Consider the following 20,355-nt stretch of genomic DNA (forward strand, 5'->3'; position numbering starts at 1 on the left):
CTGCCTTTAAGATCGGATGCATGATCTGTAAATCCTTGCATGGCATCTGCCCTGAGTTTATCTCTTAACGTATCCATAGGTACACTCCTGCTCGCAATCTGAGCTCCTCGCACCTCAAACTTTCGGTCATTCCTCCCTTAACAAAGGGGAACAGAGGTGCTAGATTTTCTGTTCTGGCCCCTCGATTCTGGAACTCATTCCCATCTAATATTAGCTCAACCTAATCTGCAGATTTTAACAAAAAAATGTGTTCCTTGCTCAATCGAATCAAAAGTGACCAAAAACTTGGCAACATGTGTTGCGCCCAGATGGTGATAATCTGTGTAAAATTACAAAATAAGGACAGAATACGGTCACAAAGGGTGCCGCATTACTCTGTGTAATTTGCCTTTTCTTGCTGCACAATTTAGTCAACCCTGCCACACAGTTGTCAAAGTGGGTGGGATCGGCAGGGCACAGCGTGCCCCTACTTTTTAAATTTCATAGAATCCGTTCCCCAGCTTTTTTATTTTAAAAATGCTTCACAGGATGTCAGAAATAGCCAAGGCGTATAGATAAGGCTCGGCTGTTCGGGAATGGGCAGGGTGTCTCTTACTTTTTGCCCAGACACTGTCCACTTCTCCTGTTCTGCCTTTGGCAGCTGCCCCCTTCCTCTATTTCTTACTCTTATTCAGGGCTTTAAGTGGGATGAACAAACTGAGGGCTCTCTCAAAGGGGCGTGGTCAATATAATTAAGGGCGTTGCTTAAAAACCCCTAAGCTAAAAAATCTTTGCTAAGCCTTGTGTGCTGACCCACTAGTATTTTGATGCTTCTGCCATTATATTCAGGCATATAATACAATGCGTAACATTGCAACTACAAGAAGCCAGGACTATTGCCTTTGTCAATGTTTATTAGTTGCATAAGATAAATAAGCGACAACTATGACTGTTGTACACGATATTGAAAATGCTTCCGTTCTGAAATGAGGAGACTGTGAAAGTACTATAACAAGTCTCTTTGAAGTTACATCAAAGGCAGTGAAGGGTGGGACGCTGCAGAGTTAAATAAGATTTATTTTTCACCCTGAGGGTGGGGGCGAAAATGTACAGCCCGATAGGGAGGGACCCATTTCCGCACCTGCTTTTTAGAACTGCCGGTGCTGAGCACCGGCAGGACCAGGCCCACTTAAAGCCCTGTTCTTATTCCCTCTCTTTCTGTCTCTGTCTCGCTCCTCCTCACTTGCTGGATGAAAACTGACTTTTAGAAACAGCTCTTACCCTCTCCTTTCGTTCCCCTGTGAAATGGATCAAAAGAAGAAACACTTTTGCTGGAAATGTCTTTCTGAATTTTTCTATTCCAAAGTGCAACGTCGGGATGGAGAGGAAGAATAGGTTTAAAATACGAATTAAATAAATAAAGCAAAACAGAATTGTCACAAAGTGGCCAGATTGGTTTTATTCACACCCAAACATTAGCGCCACTTTACAGAGTTTGTTAGTTAAGCGCTACTTACGTTTTCTTCTCTTTCTTTGAACATTGTTTTCCCCGGGTGGGGAAGTGCATCATTCCTGGAGGTACTGAAATACCGCGTTGATGCGTACAATGGAAACGTGTAATGTGATCCTTATCAGCTGTTTTAGTAATTTGAGTTTACAAAATGTGTACCGTGGCTCTGTGCTCAGTGATGTGGTCTTTTTAAACCATCATACTGCTTCCGTTTGGTAAGGATATAAGAAATGGACATTCATGTGTAGTCCTGTCCCCGACTTTTCAGGCAAAAACACTCATTGATTTCTGAATGAGTGTAAAAAGCGTTATGATAACCATGTTGATCCTGCTTACATTTCACATGTTTTACTTAATCTTGCATTCCCTATGAGTGTTTGCTTTTTCCAGGATATTGTTTTTGTTCTTTCAGACAGCAGATTACTGTTGTCTAGTGCAACTTTGAATTGAGATGCATCCAGGTGTTTATAGCAGGGCACAATTGGGTTGCAGCCAAAGGCAGTGCAAGCTTCTCTCAGCGGGGCAATATGATGTTCAGTGGGGAGAGGATGTGGCACTATGGCCAGAGCTTCTGTATTTGGAACCCTGGAACCAGGTTCAGCCTTCATGACCAGTCCCACCAGACCACTCCCCTGAGGGAGCACATTCTTATGCAAGACCTTAGAAGGCCCCACTAGACCTCAGAAGCCCTGGTGTCTTAGCACCAGCAGGTGGACCCTAGTGGTGGCAAGTGTGGGTTAACCTCGAAGGCCTGTCCATCACACTCCATACTGAAGTTCACCTCCAGTCCTGCATGAAGGCCTACGAAGGAGCACACCCTAGAGCAACAGTGACTCTTTCACTGAGGTCACAGGACCCTTGAGGCCAGTCCGCCTCACCCATTGGTACCTCCATTGGCCTTGTTTCAGCAAAAATTCAACTCACCAGGGATCAAAAATGCAGTATTTGCACGCACGCCAAACTAAGTTTGCGAACTTCACGGTCTCTCTGCTTCATGTGCAAGCACTTTTAACATGCGGTACCTGCTTTGGGGCCACTGGAATTATGCAGCAATGGAGGACAAAATTATGTGGCAGTGTTGACTAAATTATGCAGCAACAGAAAAGGCTGCAGCGTAATGCCCTACATTTTCTGATACTTTATTATTTTGACATTTTTTACACATACTAACAGTCTTTACAAAGATTTTGCCTCATTAGTACCAGTGTAACATACAAATACAGCAATGAGAAAGGTGACCAGTCAACTTTTGCGAAGGCCCCTTGTTATGATCTATTCTGCAGCATTGTGAATCTAGTTTTGGAACATTGTCTCCGACATCGTCGTCTGAGTGATCTGAACAATCTGGTGGTCATTGATGACATCACAATACAACATCCTCTGGCCTGGGGGGAATGTTAAGTCAGTTGAGCCCAGCTGTCTGTTAGGGTTGGTGGTCTTTAACATTCATCTGAATACATATTTTAAGAACTGTACTTGCAGTATGTGTGGTATTTACAACTTAACAGCCCACCACATCGAGACAACACAAGTCACATTTTTTATTAACTTTTGATCTGTTTGAGCTACAAATAATTTCTTTAGTAAACATCATCAGATTATGCAGTGGATGATGTATTATTTGGCAAATATGGCAGAGGCATAATTGAGTGGAAAGCATTTGCAAACTAGGATATTTTGTTATTTAGGTTTGTACAGCTCTAGTGGAAAAAGAGAGGAAAAGTTCTGATGACAGAAACTATGTGGTTCTGACTCAAATGGCTTGTGATTCTACTTGTAAGCGTATTTGGGACATTCTGTGATTGGAAACTCATCCCACTTTGTGAATGTATTTTAATGTCAATAATTCATATTAAATCTTCAATAAACATGTGTTTCCATTGGTTCAATTAAATAACGTAGTAAGCTGTAGCTGGTAACTGAAATGCCAAATAAATACTCAAAATTGGAATGGTTTGCTCTTTCTGCTTCTCCGCCCACAGTTCCCCTAAGTTTTTTCCCCACTTCGACCACTGCTGCCATATAACTTAGACCTCCCCTCTTCATATTTCAGTGGCCCTGCATATTACCCTGAGGGTATGTATCTGCTGTCTAATACCTGATAATTTTGTCAGCCTACCCGTGACGCAAAATTACACAAAATCAACGTTATCTTCTGGTGCAGACCCTGCTCCCCAAACGCACTTTCTGGGGAGAGTCAGATGCGCTCTGCAGACCACGAAGAACTGGAATATTTGTCGAGCATCCCTTTAGTACTGCCTCGGATCCTATAACCTGATGGTTTTGTCAAGTCTGTACCAAAAAAGCACCATTTGGTACCCCTGTTTTTCAATGTACTCACCGGCGGAGGCTTCCGCCAGTTAGATGGAACTCGGGCTGACCTGCTCAGGTTGCTCTCTCAGTGCAAGTGAGGGTGCGGAATTACACCGCATCATTTTACCATAAGTTCAGCAGCTGCCACTGCCGTCCGCCTAAAGCCCAAAGGAACCCCGGCTCGGGCGGCTCCCTCGCCATGCTGCCCTTGCACTTGACTTCAAAGCACAGATTGTTTATTGTTTCAGTAAAGCTCAGAATCTAACTTCTGGCAGCCGGGAACAGGGGTCGGCAGCCTGCTGCGCGCTTCCCTCTGCAGCCCGTAAACAGAATAGCTATGAATGCATCATGGCCTGAAAGTTATGACTGGCCCGGAGTATGAGACGCTCGCGGACACCTGTTTACCCTCCAGTCACGCGCGCGCTGGGAGGCCCCAGTGGAACGGCCGCACTCACTCCCATAACACGTCACTCACGCACCTGCGGGTGAGACGCGCGCGCCTTACCTTCCTCATCTGGGCCAGTAAACCTTCGAACTCCTTCAGGTCCAGCGTGGCGCCGCTGTACGAGGTGCAGCTGTTCGCGGCCTTCCCCAGCCAGTAAATCGTGACTAGTACCTGCAGAAACGGACAAGGATTATTAGCCAGGGAAATACCTTCGGACGGTTTCCGATGCAACTTTCACCTGGCATAAAATGGAGGCCACGTGTATGGCCCCGCTACATTCCAGTCAGAACCAAACCTCCAGAACAGAAAGCCTGCTACAAGTTAAAACAGACATTTTTTAATCTAGACAGCAGCCAATTCACAAACAATCATTCTTCTCAGGTTACGGTAAAGTTAAATTACGTATAGCTGAAAAATTACATTTCAGTACTTAATATTTCATCGACTGCTGGGTGCTTTTAATACATACATTAGTTTTTTTATAGTAAACAATCAACGTAAAGCTCTTTGGTTCCCTTATCAGACATTTACTTAAAATACACCGATATCTCTTTCACCAGTGGGATCTGCAAATAGAAACACATGTCACGCTCGGCATCCTGGCTTCCAGACTATGGAAAACGTATGAAAGTTTGCCTGTGCCTTTTTTGCCCTAGTTGCAAAATTATAAAATGTTTTTTCCGCTCACCAATGAAGAACAAGAACTGACATAATAACCTATATATAAGCTTTTTATTGTTGTCAATGGTTTCAACCTGAGTTAGGGGTCTGACATCCTGATATCCATGGCTACCCAATCACACAGTATTGAAAAACAAAAAGGTTGATTGTCGCTGCTGTGACGTCACTGGGCAGCGACTGCTTGCCGGTATTCCCCACCTCATTCAAGTCTCCACAGAAAAAGGGAGACTGTGGCATGTGCATGGCACTCTGAAACCTCTAGACTATGGGTACTTGCAAACATTTTCCCGGACACCGAAAAGTTTGGTCTTTGATGTGACCAATGGCTTCACTAATGTCAGCGGGGGAGGGGTGGAAGTGGGTGTAGAGCAGCGGTCTCCAACCGGTCGATCGCGAGCTACCGGTAGCTCGCCGAGGCCCCATGAGTAGCTCACGATGGCATTTTCAATTTTTTAGCCCTATATAATCTTTATCGTTTTTAGGCCTTTTTTTTAAGAGCTGTTGCCCACCCTCACTCAATCCAGCTGCTCTGATAGGCCTAAGCTTAGCTGGGGCGGGCTGAAGAGTCATCGTAGCGGCCGTAGCCCATCCACTCCCCCTGCCTTTAAGAGCCTACCACCGCACTTTTCATTGTGTGCAACGTGTGCACTGCTGGAATGGAGCTGCTCCCACTGCCTTTAGGAGCCTTGCACCGTGCTTACATCCTGCGCGACGTGCGCATTGCCAGTGCGGAGCAGCAGGGGCCGAAAAGCTTGTTGGCGTGCAAGTGGCGTGGCACAGGCAGTATTGAGCTGCTACCGCCCTATCAGTGCCTGCACCACTTGCCTTTTCCAGTCCGACTCTGAGTCTTTCGGGAGGTAAGTCCTGTCTTGATTTATTCGCTGCGCCATGGCCACTGAATTAATTGCTGAATAAGAGTTAGCCCCTGCCCTAGCCTTTCTCAGCCCCTGGCGCCAAAAATATTCCTGCCCAGAGCCACTGTCAATACGAGGAGAAGGTGTGCCGTGGAGAGGGTGAGGAGGGGGAGAAGAGATTAATGATGCACTCGTGAATTAAAATATTTTATGCAATGCAGAGTCAGAAAACAGGCAGACATGTTGGCTGAATATTTGAAGTGCAGCAGAGAGCGGGAGCTCTGTATGTGAGGTGAAGGGACAGATAAACACGAGTCTATGTGTGGTGTAGGGAACACACTGATACTGCAAGTGTGGGGCACAGGGAAGGGGGCAATTAAGAAGCTGCACTTGAGGGGCTGGCACACATGATGATAAGCAGAGATGACACTGTGCATGTGAGGTGCAGGGAAAAAATTTACATGACCGTGAATGTGACGTGCAGGTACAGAGGATACATGTGCAAAGCGGGGAGGCATACATGAAGCTGTGCATTTGAAGTACAAGGACAAGCTGGCATGATGCTCTGCGTGTGAGGAGCAGGGAGCAAACAAAGTACTACATTTAAGATATGGGGAACAAACTTATGATATCGCATGTGAGATGCAGGGAGCAGGCACGCATGAGGCTGTGCATGTTAGGTACATGGAACACCCTGTTTCTCCTGCTGTTCAATAAGTGTTGTATTCCAAGGTATTGTTTTTAAGAGCACAAGAAACTCAATACGGAAATACTGAGACAGCTTGAGTACCAGCCTCCATCTTTCCATTCCAGGGATCAGAACCCCATACTCAGCTGCCCAGTTTAATCCGGGAAGAGCTTTTGTCTCATTTATAACAACATCCAGGTGTTTTTCCTTTCCCCTCCAACACACTCTGCTTTGTTTGTGGCTCAACTGGAGGGTGTACTGCTTGAGTGTGATGTTTTATTAATCAAAGATGGGATGAGCACTATGGAATCATTGAAATAAAGCAGACTTTTTTTTTTAAAGAGTTTCATGTGCCCTAGAGTAAAATGTGCCACATGAACATATATTCTATGAAACTAAGTATTTTGTTCAAACCACAGTATGGGCTCCAAAGAAATTAGACTTAAAGTTAATGAAGCTGGGTAAGCGGGGTCCCTTGAAAAAATGTGCGCGTTGCTTCGCCTTTAGTAGCTCACAATGATTTTCACTGATCAGAAGTAGCTCTCACTACAGAAAAGGTTGGAGACCCCTGGTGTAGAGGAAGCAAAGCATGTACATCTAGTGGCTGAACACAATTGCGCAATATGAAACCAGAAAACCTGGGATGAAGCCAGGCTTCCGCACTTGGCCAAATGGTGTGATTCCGGGAAATTGTTTCATTTTGATTTCCCTCCTTTTTCTTCATTATCACATATAAGAGAACCTCGAAATGCATGACTTCAGGATTCATGCTGTACAAAACGTTTTCCTGCTGTGTTAAGATGTAATCACTAATGGCATTGTTGTCAAGGTGTGGGGGAGGGGGGGGGGGGGGAGGACCATGAACGTTTCTAAGTTCATGTTAGAAAAATATCACTAAAAAAAATACTTCTGAATGCACTGCTATAATCTGATTTAGTAAGGTGAAATGGTTCTACAGGTTAATGAAATACACATTTTGGATTTTTAAAAGACTATCATCATTTTAAAATGAAGGTGTTTCTAAAGTTAAGGGCCCAGTTACTTTATTTCCCTAATTGCAATTAACCTTTAAATAAGTGTTCACTGTTTATTTAACTTTTTTTTTTTTTTTTTTTTTTTTTTTGAAAAAATTTTTATTAAACAATAATTCGGTTACAAGTATGGGCCTACAACCACCCGGGCCGGCCGCTAGGTACATAAGGAAATATACACATATCCAGGCTACAGTCAGTTCCCAGGGCACTGCCCCGCAGTGGCTCAAAATAGTTCTCGAAGAACAGCAAGCGTCAGTCCAACAATAACAGAAACAAAAGGAAAAACAATAAAAACAAAAGGCGAGTTATGAAGGATACCAGTGCGGATCAGGCTCCCCCCGGGAAAACTCCAGTCAGAACATTTGAGCAATCCGCTAAAGAGAGGAGTACCGGGAGGCCGGGGACGGAGGGGGGGGGGGGAGGGGGTCAAGGGAGATGAACGTCCATATGTAGTTGTTACAAAAAGTGCCAGGAGCCGTCAAGGGTCAGGGGGACATGGCGATATCAGTGTCTACCAGGGGGGGCGTACAGATGCCTCCGCGATACGCATTCCATTGACCCCAAATTCTACCCCATGCCCCCGGCTTGCCACGGGCCACATACACTGTCTTCTCCCGAAACATACACCAGTCCATATTCTCCTTCCATACTGACACGGTGGGCGGCCGTTGAGCGCCCCAAAGTTGCGCTATATTCCTCTTGGCAATCATGTTCCCTAGGGCCGCCCACCGAGTCTGAGCCGCGTTGTAGTCATTGGGCTCCCAAACATTCAGGACACAGCGACGCACCTCCGGCAGCAGCACAACCCCGGTGACCTGTCCCATAACCGTGTGGACCCGGCGCCAGTAGTCCGCCACCTCGCGGCACTCCCAAAGGATATGAAGAAAGGTGGCGCTGAGCCCACAACCTCGCTTACAGAGCCCGTCGTCGGAAAATCCCATCGTGACCAAGCGCGGACCCGTCGCATACACCCGGTGGAGAATCTTGAGCTGTACCAACCGGAGACGAGCCGGAATGGCAACCTCCTTGGGGGACGACAGTGCAGACTGCCAATCTTCGTCGTCCAATTCGACCCCATCCCCAGTCCAAGCCTCCCGAAGGCGCACCAGGAGATCCGCCCGGTGATTAATCAATTTTTTATAAATTAAAGAAATAGTACTATCAGGGACATGTCCGTCAAGTATGCGGTCCTCGAGGGGCGAGGAAACAGGGATCTTGGTCCCCTCCCCGAAGACCGAGAGCAGGGCGTGTCGAACCTGGGCGTAGCGGAAGAACTCCCTGTCGGTCAGCTCGTATTCGGCCTGGAGCACCGCGAAAGTCTTGACCGCGCCCTTGTGCCACAGGTCTCCCACTTTGCTGATACCAATCGTGTCCCACTGGTCAAACCCCTTGGTGGTCCACAAGCTGCCCAGGCGGTCGGAGGCAAACAAGGGAGTAGCACATGTCATTTGCTCACTCCAGCCCATGGCCGCAGTGGCGGCCCCCCAGGTCCGCACAGCAATCTTAGTAGGACCCGTAAGGGTCCGGTCAGCCAGGCGGGAATAAAGTGCCCTGTTGTAGTTCCCGCCGGGAAGCAGGAACTTGTCCATCTCATACGCCGGATTCAAGCCGGGCGCATACGTGGCGTGGTTAATGGCAGATAGCTGCGAGGCCCAATAGTACCTGCGAATGTCAGGAAGCGCGATGCCCCCGTCATACCAGGGGAGAGTGAGCTTGGCAAGAGCAATACGCGCCCGGCCGTTCCACACCAGTCTCCTCTGCAGGCTCTCCACCTCCCGAAAGTAGGCCACTGGGATAACGTCGAAGGAGTTCTGGAGTGCATAGAGGAACCTGGGAAGGGACATCATTTTAAACAGCGCGGCCCGACCCAGCGGGGACAGGGGCAGCCTGCACCACCGGGCCGTGTCCTCACGCAGTCGCCGAAGTGGACGCAGGAGATTCTGCTCATAGCGAGCCACCGGGTCCAGCGAAACGTATATCCCCAGGTACTTAAAGCCGCTCAGAGATATTTGAATCGGGAGCCGAGGCGGCAGGAGAGGAGGACCACCAGAGATGGGATAAACGCAGGATTTAGACCAATTGATCGTGAGACCCGAATTGTTCCCAAAGGAGGTCAGAACGTCAAAGAGGACGTTGAGTGACTGCCGCGGTGAGGTGAGATACAGGAGAATGTCGTCCGCATACAGAGAGACCCGATCTTCGAAGCCCGGGCCCCACCGGATCCCTCTAAGCGAGGGCTCCCAACGGAGCCAGGCGGCGAGTGGCTCCAGGGCGAGAGCAAAAAGCAACGGGGACAACGGGCATCCCTGCCTCGTGCCCCTGCCGAGGGCAAAGGGCCGAGAGACCCGCCCATTCACCACCACTTGAGCCATGGGTCCCGTGTAAAGGAGCCTCACCCAACCAATAAATCCCTCTCCAAAGCCGAATTTATCCAAGACGGCCCAGAGGAATGGCCACTCAATAGTGTCAAATGCCATCGTGGCATCCAAAGAAACCAGCACGGCCGGCTCGGAGAGGAACTCCGCCCTGGCGAGGACACCGTGCAGACGCCGCAAGTTAAGAGCGGTGTTGCGGTGCGGGATAAAGCCGCATTGGTCCGGATGAATAAGGTCGCACACGACACTCAACAATCGATTGGCCAGGACTTTCGCCAGGATTTTAGGCTCCGCATTGAGCAGTGAAATGGGCCGGTAGGAGGTACAGCGGTCACGCGGCTTGCCCTCCTTGGGGATAACGACTATAGTGGCCAAGCGCTGGTCGGCCGGAAGGGAACCCGCCGCAAGAGAGTCGCGGAACATGCGGCTGAGGAAGGGCGCAAGCTTATCAGGACGCAATTTGTATAGTTCAATGGGCAGACCGTTAGGACCCATAGCCTTGCCCGAGCGAAGGGAACGAATCGCGGTCGCTATTTCATCCGACGACAAGGGGGCGTCCAGCCGCTCCCGGTCCTCAACGGACAGGCCGGGCAGAGCAATATCTCTCAGTAGGAGGCGAGAGTCATCCTCATCCCTGTCAGTCACCGGGGAGTACACCGCCCGGAGGTGGTCAGCGAAACATTCCACAATCACATCCGGCTCAGTCACACACACACCATCCGCAGCACGCAACTCGGGGACCACACGATTCACTCTCTCCTTTTTGTCCAGCCACGCAATCAACTTTCCCGCCTTGTCCCCCGCGTCATACAAGCGGCCCTGCTGCTCCCTATACATAGTTTTGGCCGCGTCCGTGACCAGGGACCTATATTCGAACTGTTTCAGGCTAAGGGCGTGTAGCCCGTCCGGAGTAACATTCGCCTCCAAGGCCGACTCCAGCCCCGAGATGTCAGTCTCCAGCGTCACCACCGCCTCGCTCCTAACCTTCTTGGCCACCACTATCTGGGCGAGGGCGTGTCCGCGTATAACAGTTTTAAAGGCTTCCCAAAGGGACAACGCAGACGACACCGACCCCTCGTTTTCACTGAAGTATTGGTCCATGGCCTTAACCAGGCTGTCACGAGTCACAGGGTCCCGCAGGTACCAGGGGTTAATGGGGGCTATCCGCCCTGCGGACCGCGACCCGGTGTCAAAGAGAAGCCACAGCGGAGAATGGTCGGAGATACCACGCGCCAGGTGTCTGACCTCTCGAATCCGACCAGTCTGCGCCGCGGGCATAAGGAAATAGTCTAACCTGGAGAGACTCCCATGCGCCCCCGAATGAAAGGTGAACTGGCACTGGGTCGGATGCATTAGTCTCCAACTATCCACCAAGCCGAAGGTCTCCAACATCCCACCCAGCCATGACTGGGCAGCGGTGAGGGTCCTCGGTGGGTGACGATCCAGTTCACCCGAAACCACAGAATTAAAGTCCCCGCCCATGAGCAGGAGGCCGTCCGGAAGGTCAAGCAGCATTCGACCCAAGTCAGTAAAGGTGGAGTTCTGGAGGCCCGGGGGGACATAGACTGAAACCAGGGTAAGGGGCTGCCCCTCCCACCTCCCAATCAAACACACATAGCGCCCTCTGTCATCCGAGACTATCCTCGTGATCTCCACCGGAAGGGAGGTTCGCAGGAGAATGCCCACCCCCCTGGAGCCAGTTGTGAAACCAGAATGGGCTACGAGGCGGTATCCCCCCCTGTTCATCGCATGGCAGACATTGCCGACCAAATGCGTCTCCTGGAGAAACACCACATCAGGAGTCAAACGACGCAAATATTGCAGTACAACACCCCGCTTAATACGGTCCCCCAACCCATTGACGTTCCATGACATAAGCCTCAACCCGTCTCCCCCCATCCCCTCCAATAAATCAAGAGGCCCCCAGCCCGCAGCACCGCTCCCAAATATGGATAAAAATCAATACCTCGCCCTGTAAACAAAAAACACACAACTAAACAACCCCTCTTCCCCCCCAACCCCACCCCAAGTCCAACGCCCCCCACCCTGCACCCCTGCGGGCCAAAGACCCCCCCCAACTTGCAGTGTGCCTGTCGCCCCACTAACCCCATTCTACAAAAAGACCCCGGAGGAGGAAAGGGACCCGAACCCGCCCGCACCCCTCACGGGTCCTGGTAAAACACAGTATGCAAAAGAAGTAAGACCCAACTGTACAGTGCAAAACCGCAAAAGCAAGGACCAAAGGTCAGTCTAAGGGGACCCGTCACCTGCGGTGCCCCCAGAGGGCCCGGGCCGGCCACCCCCGTCCGGCAGCGAGTCCAGCCAGTCACCTGCGGCCACAGGAGAGTCAAAAAAGACTGTCCGTTCTCCATGCTCCACTCGAAGTTTCGCCGGGTAGATCATCGAATACTTCAGGCCCAGCTCGCGGAGACGGCGCTTCACCCCTTGGAATCCCATCCGCTGTTTCTGGACCAGTTGCGTGAAGTCCGGATAAAAGTTGATGGTCGAGTTCTCGTAGCGGACCGGGCCACGGGTCCGTGAAGCCTGCAGAATAGCATCGCGGTCCCTGTAGTGGAACAGTTTAGCCACGACAGGCCTCGGGGGGGCCCCCGGCCGCGGCCGGCCGCCCGGAACTCGATGGGCCCGCTCCACAGCGAAGAATTTGCTTAGGCCAACCGGGGACAGCTGTTGCAGGATAAGTTCCTCGACCACGAGGTCCACCGGGCGGCTGTCGGAGGACTCCGGTACCCCAATGATGCGGATATTGTTGCGTCGGGCCCGTCCCTCGAAGTCCTCAAGCCGCCGGGCCATATGGTCGTTGACCACTCTAATGTCCCCAAGCGCGGCCCGCAGATCCGACACCTCCGCACCCAGGGTGGAGGTCCGTGTATCAAGGGCCTGGACCTTCTCATTGGTTTTAGAGAGGTCGGCCCGAATCAGGGTGACGTCGATCGCGACAGTGTCGATCTTACGGGCCAGGGCCTCATATTGCGTCGCGATAGTTTCCCTGATGCCCTCGATGGCGCCCATAATGTCCTGTAGGGAAGGTTCCGCAGAGACGGTCGTGCCTCCCCCTGCAGCATCCGGGGAGAGGCCAGCAGCGCCAGGGGACCCCCTGCCCTGGGTATAGCGGTCCATGTTGTTGCTCTGGACCGCTCCCCCGCGCAGTGAAGCCTTGGTCTTGCGCCCCTCCGGACCCCCTTTGCCCGCCATGTTAGCGCAGTCTCTCAATGGGACCTCCGATCAAGGGGTGTGCAGGCGCCAGCGAAAGGACCACAAACTGTCGGTGTAGGGGTCGGAGGCGTTAGGCCCCCCAGTAGCAGATGGAAGCAAGCCTCGGGCAGAGGCCCAGGAGGCACCTCGCCACCTTGAGCACGCACGCCAGCTGATCTCCTGAAGGCCAAAACCGAAACCGAAAGTGCTGAATCGGTAACTGGCGCCGCGCTGAGGCCGCTGTTGTTCAATTGCAGCCCGGCCCCGCGGGTCACCTTCACCCCGGCCACCTCCGTCGGGTGGGTCCCAAAAGTTCCGACGACGACAACTCAGGATTCCCAGGTCCGATTAGAGTTTTGAAAAGAGATATATGATCAGCTGGTCTTCATCTCCCAGATTCCATACACCAAATCAGGATAGTATCAGGATATATTCCGGGGAGCAGAAAGGGTCCGGGGAGCCCTGTGCTCACGCGACCATCTTGGATGCGCGCTAGGCTCCTCCTCCATTTAACTTTTTTTAAAGTTAGTGCTGAGTCGAGTATACAGCAGCCCATTGCTGCTGCTGCCCAGGGGGCCTCATGTAAAGATCAGAGAGCCGCATGCGGCCCCCGGGCCGTACTTTGAGTACCACTGCTCTAACCTTTCAGCCGCAGGTCTGAAGAGAACTGCCGTGAACTGCAGACTGTGTTAGCAGCAACTCTCAGAGGGTCAATTTCCACAGAGGGCCAATTTCACTTAATGCCGTCCCTCAGAGAGGCAATGTCAGTCAGTAATCCGCGGGGAAGGGTCAGATGGTGGCGGAAGCACAACGAAGGATGCCAAGTATTACGTTTTTAAATATTGGGACAGGGTGTGAAACGCAAAGGTGATAGTTGGAGCGATTGTAAAAGTCAGTGATAGACACACTACCTTTTTATTTCAGTGAGATGCCCTAAGTGCGATCAGTATGCCCATACATGGGTCGCGTGCTCGCCATGCCACCAGTCACAGGCTGCTCCTCACAGAGGCGGGCAAGCCTGGCATGGGCCTGTGTATGCTCCATATACAGAGGGCCTGGCAGTTTGGGTTGGACTGCTCTTATACGGGTAGTATGAAGCCTGATTTACATAGGATTGGCCCTAATCTACACTACTATAGAGGGCAAAAAAAGGATGGATTGTAATGCAGCATAAACAATTGCCGATAGCAGAGCAAGCATTTCACCGATCATCTTTTTTTCCGTTTGACGATTTTTACGTATGCTCAATTTCAAGCTTCTAATAATCTCAATACCTGTGATAAAGTCTTAAATACAGAACAGCAGCAAGCAGAAACGCAAAATGAAGGGCTGCCACCATGAACTTAGGATTTTAGCTGCATTGTGGTTAATATTAAACTACAGAGAAAAAATCATATCCAGGCTCGAAATGGGGGAAAAATATAGGCCCGGACACTAAAATATAAGTGTCCCCCATTAGAGAACCAGAGCACTAAAAAAAATAAAACACATTCACAAATCAGGGCAGTTTTGAACTTCTAAAGACATTCTGTGCGGGTATTTTGCAAGCTATAGAAGACTGCATGCATTTTGTGTTTGCTGCCGACAATTTCTGTAGTGATTACAGAAAAATCAACGGTAAAAACCAAGGTTAAAAAAACGACCACACTGCTAAAAAAACAGTTCCCCACACACCAACCTCTCAGCCCAGCCCATCGGGCACTGCCTGATTGTGCTTCAGCAAGTGTGCGGTAACTGCCTTCCATAAGTAAATAACCTTTACATCGCTCTGCGTTGTACACAGAACCATTCTTCATTACAAAACTTCGCTAATTAAATCCACTTCTCTTCTATTCACAAAATTCAACCAGGTCAGTAGGAGAATTCCAAATCCGAACAGCAAATCTGCGGGATCCATTCAAAATTCCATTCCACAGCCTGCGCTAGCGGTGTGCAGCATTAGGAAGCTTTTGGGAAAGAGATCAAAAATAAATTAGCAAGACAAAACGTTGTAAAGTTCTCTTTGTTTCTCTACTGTTCCTTCATATTGTCTGGACTCACACTGAGGACAGAAAGTGGTATACGGTAGAAATACGAACACACTGTAGTTTTCAGGAATGTTTTTCGCTTTAGGTTTCTCACAATGTAGTACGTTTCACAGGGGTTCTATAATCTAATTTATTTTGTCTTGATTATGGGTCGTATAATCTTGGAAACCGAAATTAAATAAACCCTAACCTAACTTAATTTTTAAAGTGTGTAGTTTCTATAAAAAAAAAAGTCTTATGTTTCTCTGTGTCCTGGTAGACCACAGTTACCCAAAAAAAACTGGCATGCTCATGTGTGACGGTAGTAACTACTGCCTAGGAAGCTCTCGCTGAAAAGCTGGTGATTCCTAGCACACCTGTCCTACATCAGTTCTCACGGATGGAAAACTCAGAAACAGCGAAAGGTATTGTAGATCCCTTTGCAGTTTTATCTGGCGAATTATCGGACAAGTACAAGTAAATAATATTTGAGCAACATCCTGGACACTTAGAAGAGCACTAGGCTTATGCAAACACGGTGGAACGGTGCCTACCACACACCCAGGTTTCTACATAATACCAATATTTTCTTTTCAGAAAATATAGCTTTGCTATGTTTCCATGGGAACAGGTTTCCCGTAGGCAAGGTACAGAGCGCTCGATACTTGTGCTATTTAATCGAGGCATGTTGTGTTTATCTTTACTGCAGTTTCCAAACCAGTTCAAAAATCAGTGCCACGTTAAGCCAAGCAGCAAATTTGATAGTTAGCACTGGGGCTCATTATGTGTTAAGGGCTTAAAACGAACATTAAAAAAGTGTTGTGCTGCCTCTGAGGCTAAGAAGAGAAACAGTCGGACACTGAGCAGGAACAAGCCAGGGACTATGCAATGAACTTCCCAGGAAGAGTCCTTAAACTAAGCCTATGCAACATATTTCTAAGATGCTCAAGAGAAGAACTGTCACCTTGACAGTCACGTGGATTGAATCCTGGCCCCTCTTGAGATGCCGCCTCCCTTGAGTAGCAACACTACGCAGTCTTCCTCGAGAATCCCTTTATTGATTCATCGCCTATAAACTCACGACAAGATGGACTTCTCAAAAACCAAAGGACGGGATCTTCAGATATTGGTCTATGCAAATGGTCCAACCGCATGGAGAAGCACTACAACTTTGAAGGAAAACTGATGTGTTGAATCTTTCTGCACAGGTTCCTCAAAGTGAAAAGTCTGGGAAGAAAGCGCCACGAAGGCAGAAAGACCTGACACAGCATCCAGGACAGTACACCTCGAACTCCAAGATTTCAGTTCCAATGTAAGGACAAATGAAAATCAATTACCAATAAAGAACACCTTAGGGAAAACAAAACAAACACCATAGAATCAACAGAATCCTGAGCCCAAACAAGAACTTATTTCCCGGAAGAACCTCTCGAGCTCTTTTGCACAGGTAGCGTCCTATCCAGATCTACAAGACGGGTTGGCCTTAGTAAACCTTGTGGACTCTGAGTCCACATTATTTGTCTTTTCACGAGCAGCACATTCCTTGCTGCCTCCCATACAAGCCTACATCCCTTCATTGCACTACTTTTCTTACTGAGTGCTGTTTGAGCTACCCATATCATTGTAACGTTTAGCTTAATAACGTTTTCTATTAAATATACCAGTCCTATTATTAATATGCATGTTTAATTCTGGACTGGTCTGATTTGTGCTACTTATGAAACTATGACATCTGATGCCACTACCAGCTAGTCCCTGGCTGTTAATCTCACTCTTGTAGGTTCCTGCTTTCTCCCTTTATGAAGGTTTCCTGTCTTTCTTTTCCTCGGTCTTTGCAATTCGGTGTTTTTCCCTCCTGTAAATGATCTGATTAAAAAAAATGATGGTCAACAAAAATGAGTGCAGGTGGCCCCCACTGGCTCAAATTAAGTACTGCTGTTAGCGATACCAACATATTAACAGTTTGTTGCAAGCATCAAATGCTCACTGCTAACAGTGCTTTACTAAAAAATTAAGATCTGCCTTCCCCATTTTAACAATTTAGAAAAAGAGAGTAAAATGTAAAAAGTTATATGACACCAAAACAACAACAATCCGATTAGTAGACCCAGCGATATGAAATTTAAAGGTTTTGTGAAAATTAAGAGCTAAGAAGCAAAAAGCACCAACTGTGTTTATCATGTTGCAGTAGACTGAGTTCAAGTCACAAATGCAGGCTAACCGCATTGGAGCACAATGAGGATACTCAATTCAATGCGCTGAAAAGTACTTGTGGCTTGGGCGCCAAGATGCAAAGTCCTTATTTCGATCTGTAGACCAGCGTCAAGGAACTGTCCATGACGAGCTGCGATGCGAGGTCTGGTGTCGAGGTGCAATGAGCAGCAGCGGGCTGATGAGCTTTCAACGAGGAGATGCATTGTGCTGCACCCAGCCGATGAGCCATTGACGAAGAGATGAGATATGAGGCCCTGTGTTGTTATTGAGGGGGCCGCAGGTGCTTGCGAGGACTTGTGCTGAGATGCGTCGGCATTGAGGGCGACCTGCGTCACACTGGGACACTGTCTATAGAGAGCTGTGCTGTGTCAAGATCCGTAGAGTTATGCCGACTTGGAACGAGCCGGTTACGTCTCTGTGGCTTGAACAGGTGACTAGCCAACTGACCCTTGGAGATTCCTTGGAGTCCTGGGTCCACATAGGCAGGCTGGATTTAGCAGGGCAGCTTATGACAGCATAAGAGTCCTGGGGCAGCAACAGAAGGCCTTGGGTAGAAAAACAGCCTTTGGCCAGCAAGCAGGTCAGCAGGGCATGCTTCACAGCTAGACAGTCCTTCTTCCTGGTAGAGTCCAAAAATCCAGAAACGATCTGAAGATTTGGCTCCGAGGGTCCACTATTTGTACCTGATGCCCACTTTGAAGTGGGAGAAGATTCTAGTGTCCTCCCCTAAAGAGGAGTCCAGAATTACCCTCCTCCCTGCCCTAGTGTGAAACCCTTTGTGATGGGGCAGCTCCTCCCCCTAATCCTGACCGAGATGGCCTAACCTGCCAACACCTATTCCCCCTTTGTCTCACTATCTGGGAGCAATACACACAGAACAAATGCCAGCTACACCTAGTCATGTGACCCAGGCTACAGCCACCAAATGGTTTGGACAAGAAAATGCCAGCTTTCTAAAAGTGTCATTTTCAGAACTGTGTCTTAAAATCCAACTTTACCATTAAAGATGGTTTTAAATTACAATTCTTTAGAGACCCAACTCGACTTCCCTACCTGTTCCCAATTGAAAGTTATCACTTTTTAAATGAAATAAGGTAACCCATTTTTTTCCTATGAGAGGGGCAGGCCTTGCAGCAGTGAAAAACAAATGAAAGAGTTTTCAATGCTGGGACATGTAAAACTTGAAGTCCACCTTTTTAGATACACTACACCCTGCCCTATGGACTGTTTATGGCCAACCCAGGGGCAACTTGTATGTATTAAGAAAGAAGGTATTGGCCTGGTAAAAGGTTTATTTTGCCAAGTCGAAATGGCAGATTAAAACTGTAGACATAGGCTGCAGTGGCAGGCCTGAGATATGTTTAAAAAGGCCTTAAAAGGGCTACTTAAGTGGGCGACACATTAACCGGTCAAAGAGTTTCACGTTTGGCAATCTGAGGTGAACTCAATTCCCTGAGACTTTAATATGCAAATTGGTTAGCACTTCAGATGAGTTTCTTGGAATTTGATACTCTTGTGCTGTAATTTAATCCCAATGTACCAGTGTAATTTTGGATACACGTAGTAGCGGAACTACGGTTCTTTGAGATTATGAAGATAAATTGGTGCACATTTTTCACCTAGGGGATATCCTTTCTTGACCTTACTTTGAAAATAATATATGCTACACATAGATTGAAATTGATGGTTGCTCTCAAACACTTTTATGTCCTGATGATGACCTAACAAATCAATAAGGTTAAAACGCAGTTGACGTTCTCCTTTGGCAAACCAAGAGGAAGCGTACATTGCATTCTGATCTTATTATAATACAGATAAATATTTGCATTCTTTTTTTCCTCTGCCATTGTGTGTGTTTTTTATTTACACTCTAACTTGCATTATTATATGCTGGGTGTAACCTTGTGAGCACTAACTGTCTGTTTATTTTGGATTCTGCATTATTCATGCTTTACAAAAAATATATTAACTAACAAAAAAGTATTCTACAAGAGTCTATAGTGGGTGCCTTATTTTCCGTTTTCTCCATTGTTGCAGAGAGCCATACATTTTCGTGATTTCGTTACAGTATCATGAGTGTTTCCTTTTTTAAAATAAATTATTTTCCCTGAACTGTTGTGGCTGTTACATTGTTTAGTGGCCCATGTTTCTGGGGAGTAGGGCGGCTCCAGTTTGATGTAATGAACATGCCACTAGTAGCATTTAATTTACAGACCCTGGGTACATGTAGTACCACTTTACTAGGGACTTCCAAGGAAATTAAATGTGTCAATTGGGTGTAAGCCAATTCTACCATGTTTAAGGGAGAGAGCACAAGTACCTTAGCATTGATTAGCAGTGGTAAAGTGTGCATAGTCCTAAGGCCAGCTAAACCGAAGTCAGCAAAAACAGGAGTACTGAAGGCAAGGGGATCAGAGAAAACCACCCCAAGGATGTCAGGACCAACAGAAGGCTTGAAAGAACATTGTCTTTGAAGCACACTCCTTACCAACGTTCCTTGGCTTATCGGCTGCTCTGAAGTTGTGGGGCACAATTGTAACACAGCGTGCCACACTGAACACCTTCCTCACAGTGAGAGGTGCCTGAGGGAGAAGGACAGGCCATTTAATAACAGACTGCTGCTGACCATATTCTTGGCTCTGATCCACAGGTAGCCATCAAAATTCTGCCTACTGTGCACAGGGTACTAGTAAGACTATGGCACGTTGTCTCACAAAGTTAGAGACAACATGGTTTTCTATGGATTGTGGGGTACACCCAGTCACAAATTAATGCAGCTGGAGCTAGAAAGCGGGAGACAAGTTAGTCCAGTGCATTAGTACAAAACTTCACTGTACATCTGTTATGAGCCCAGACTTTTGAAGGCCCATGAACCTGCAGAGACAAGAAAAAAGAAAGGGGTTTCACTGTCATACAAGGGCTATTAGAAAAGATAGGCCCCATCTGGAGACTGCCCAAACCTCCCAAAAACACCAGCAGGATACTTTCAGTGGACCTCCACTTCTGAGACGTTAATGAAAGTGACAGCAAGCATCATATCTAT

The 20,355-nt window shown here is 48.2% G+C and overlaps 1 protein-coding gene across 11 annotated transcripts in view; it reads right to left on the bottom strand.

Annotated features, from left to right (window-relative positions):
- LIMCH1 (LIM and calponin homology domains 1) overlaps positions 1–20,355 on the bottom strand; it is an 860,130-nt gene that overhangs the window by 325,547 nt on the left and 514,228 nt on the right. For all 11 annotated transcript variants that reach the window (XM_085642190.1, XM_085642189.1, XM_085642188.1 and 8 more), the window contains exon 6: positions 4,308–4,418. In XM_085642190.1, the coding sequence (XP_085498316.1) occupies positions 4,308–4,418 (111 nt within the window). The remainder of the gene's footprint in view (positions 1–4,307; positions 4,419–20,355) is intronic.

This window comes from Triturus cristatus, chromosome 2_2 (genome assembly GCF_964204655.1).
Source record: "Triturus cristatus chromosome 2_2, aTriCri1.1, whole genome shotgun sequence".
Lineage (NCBI taxonomy): Eukaryota > Metazoa > Chordata > Amphibia > Caudata > Salamandridae > Triturus > Triturus cristatus.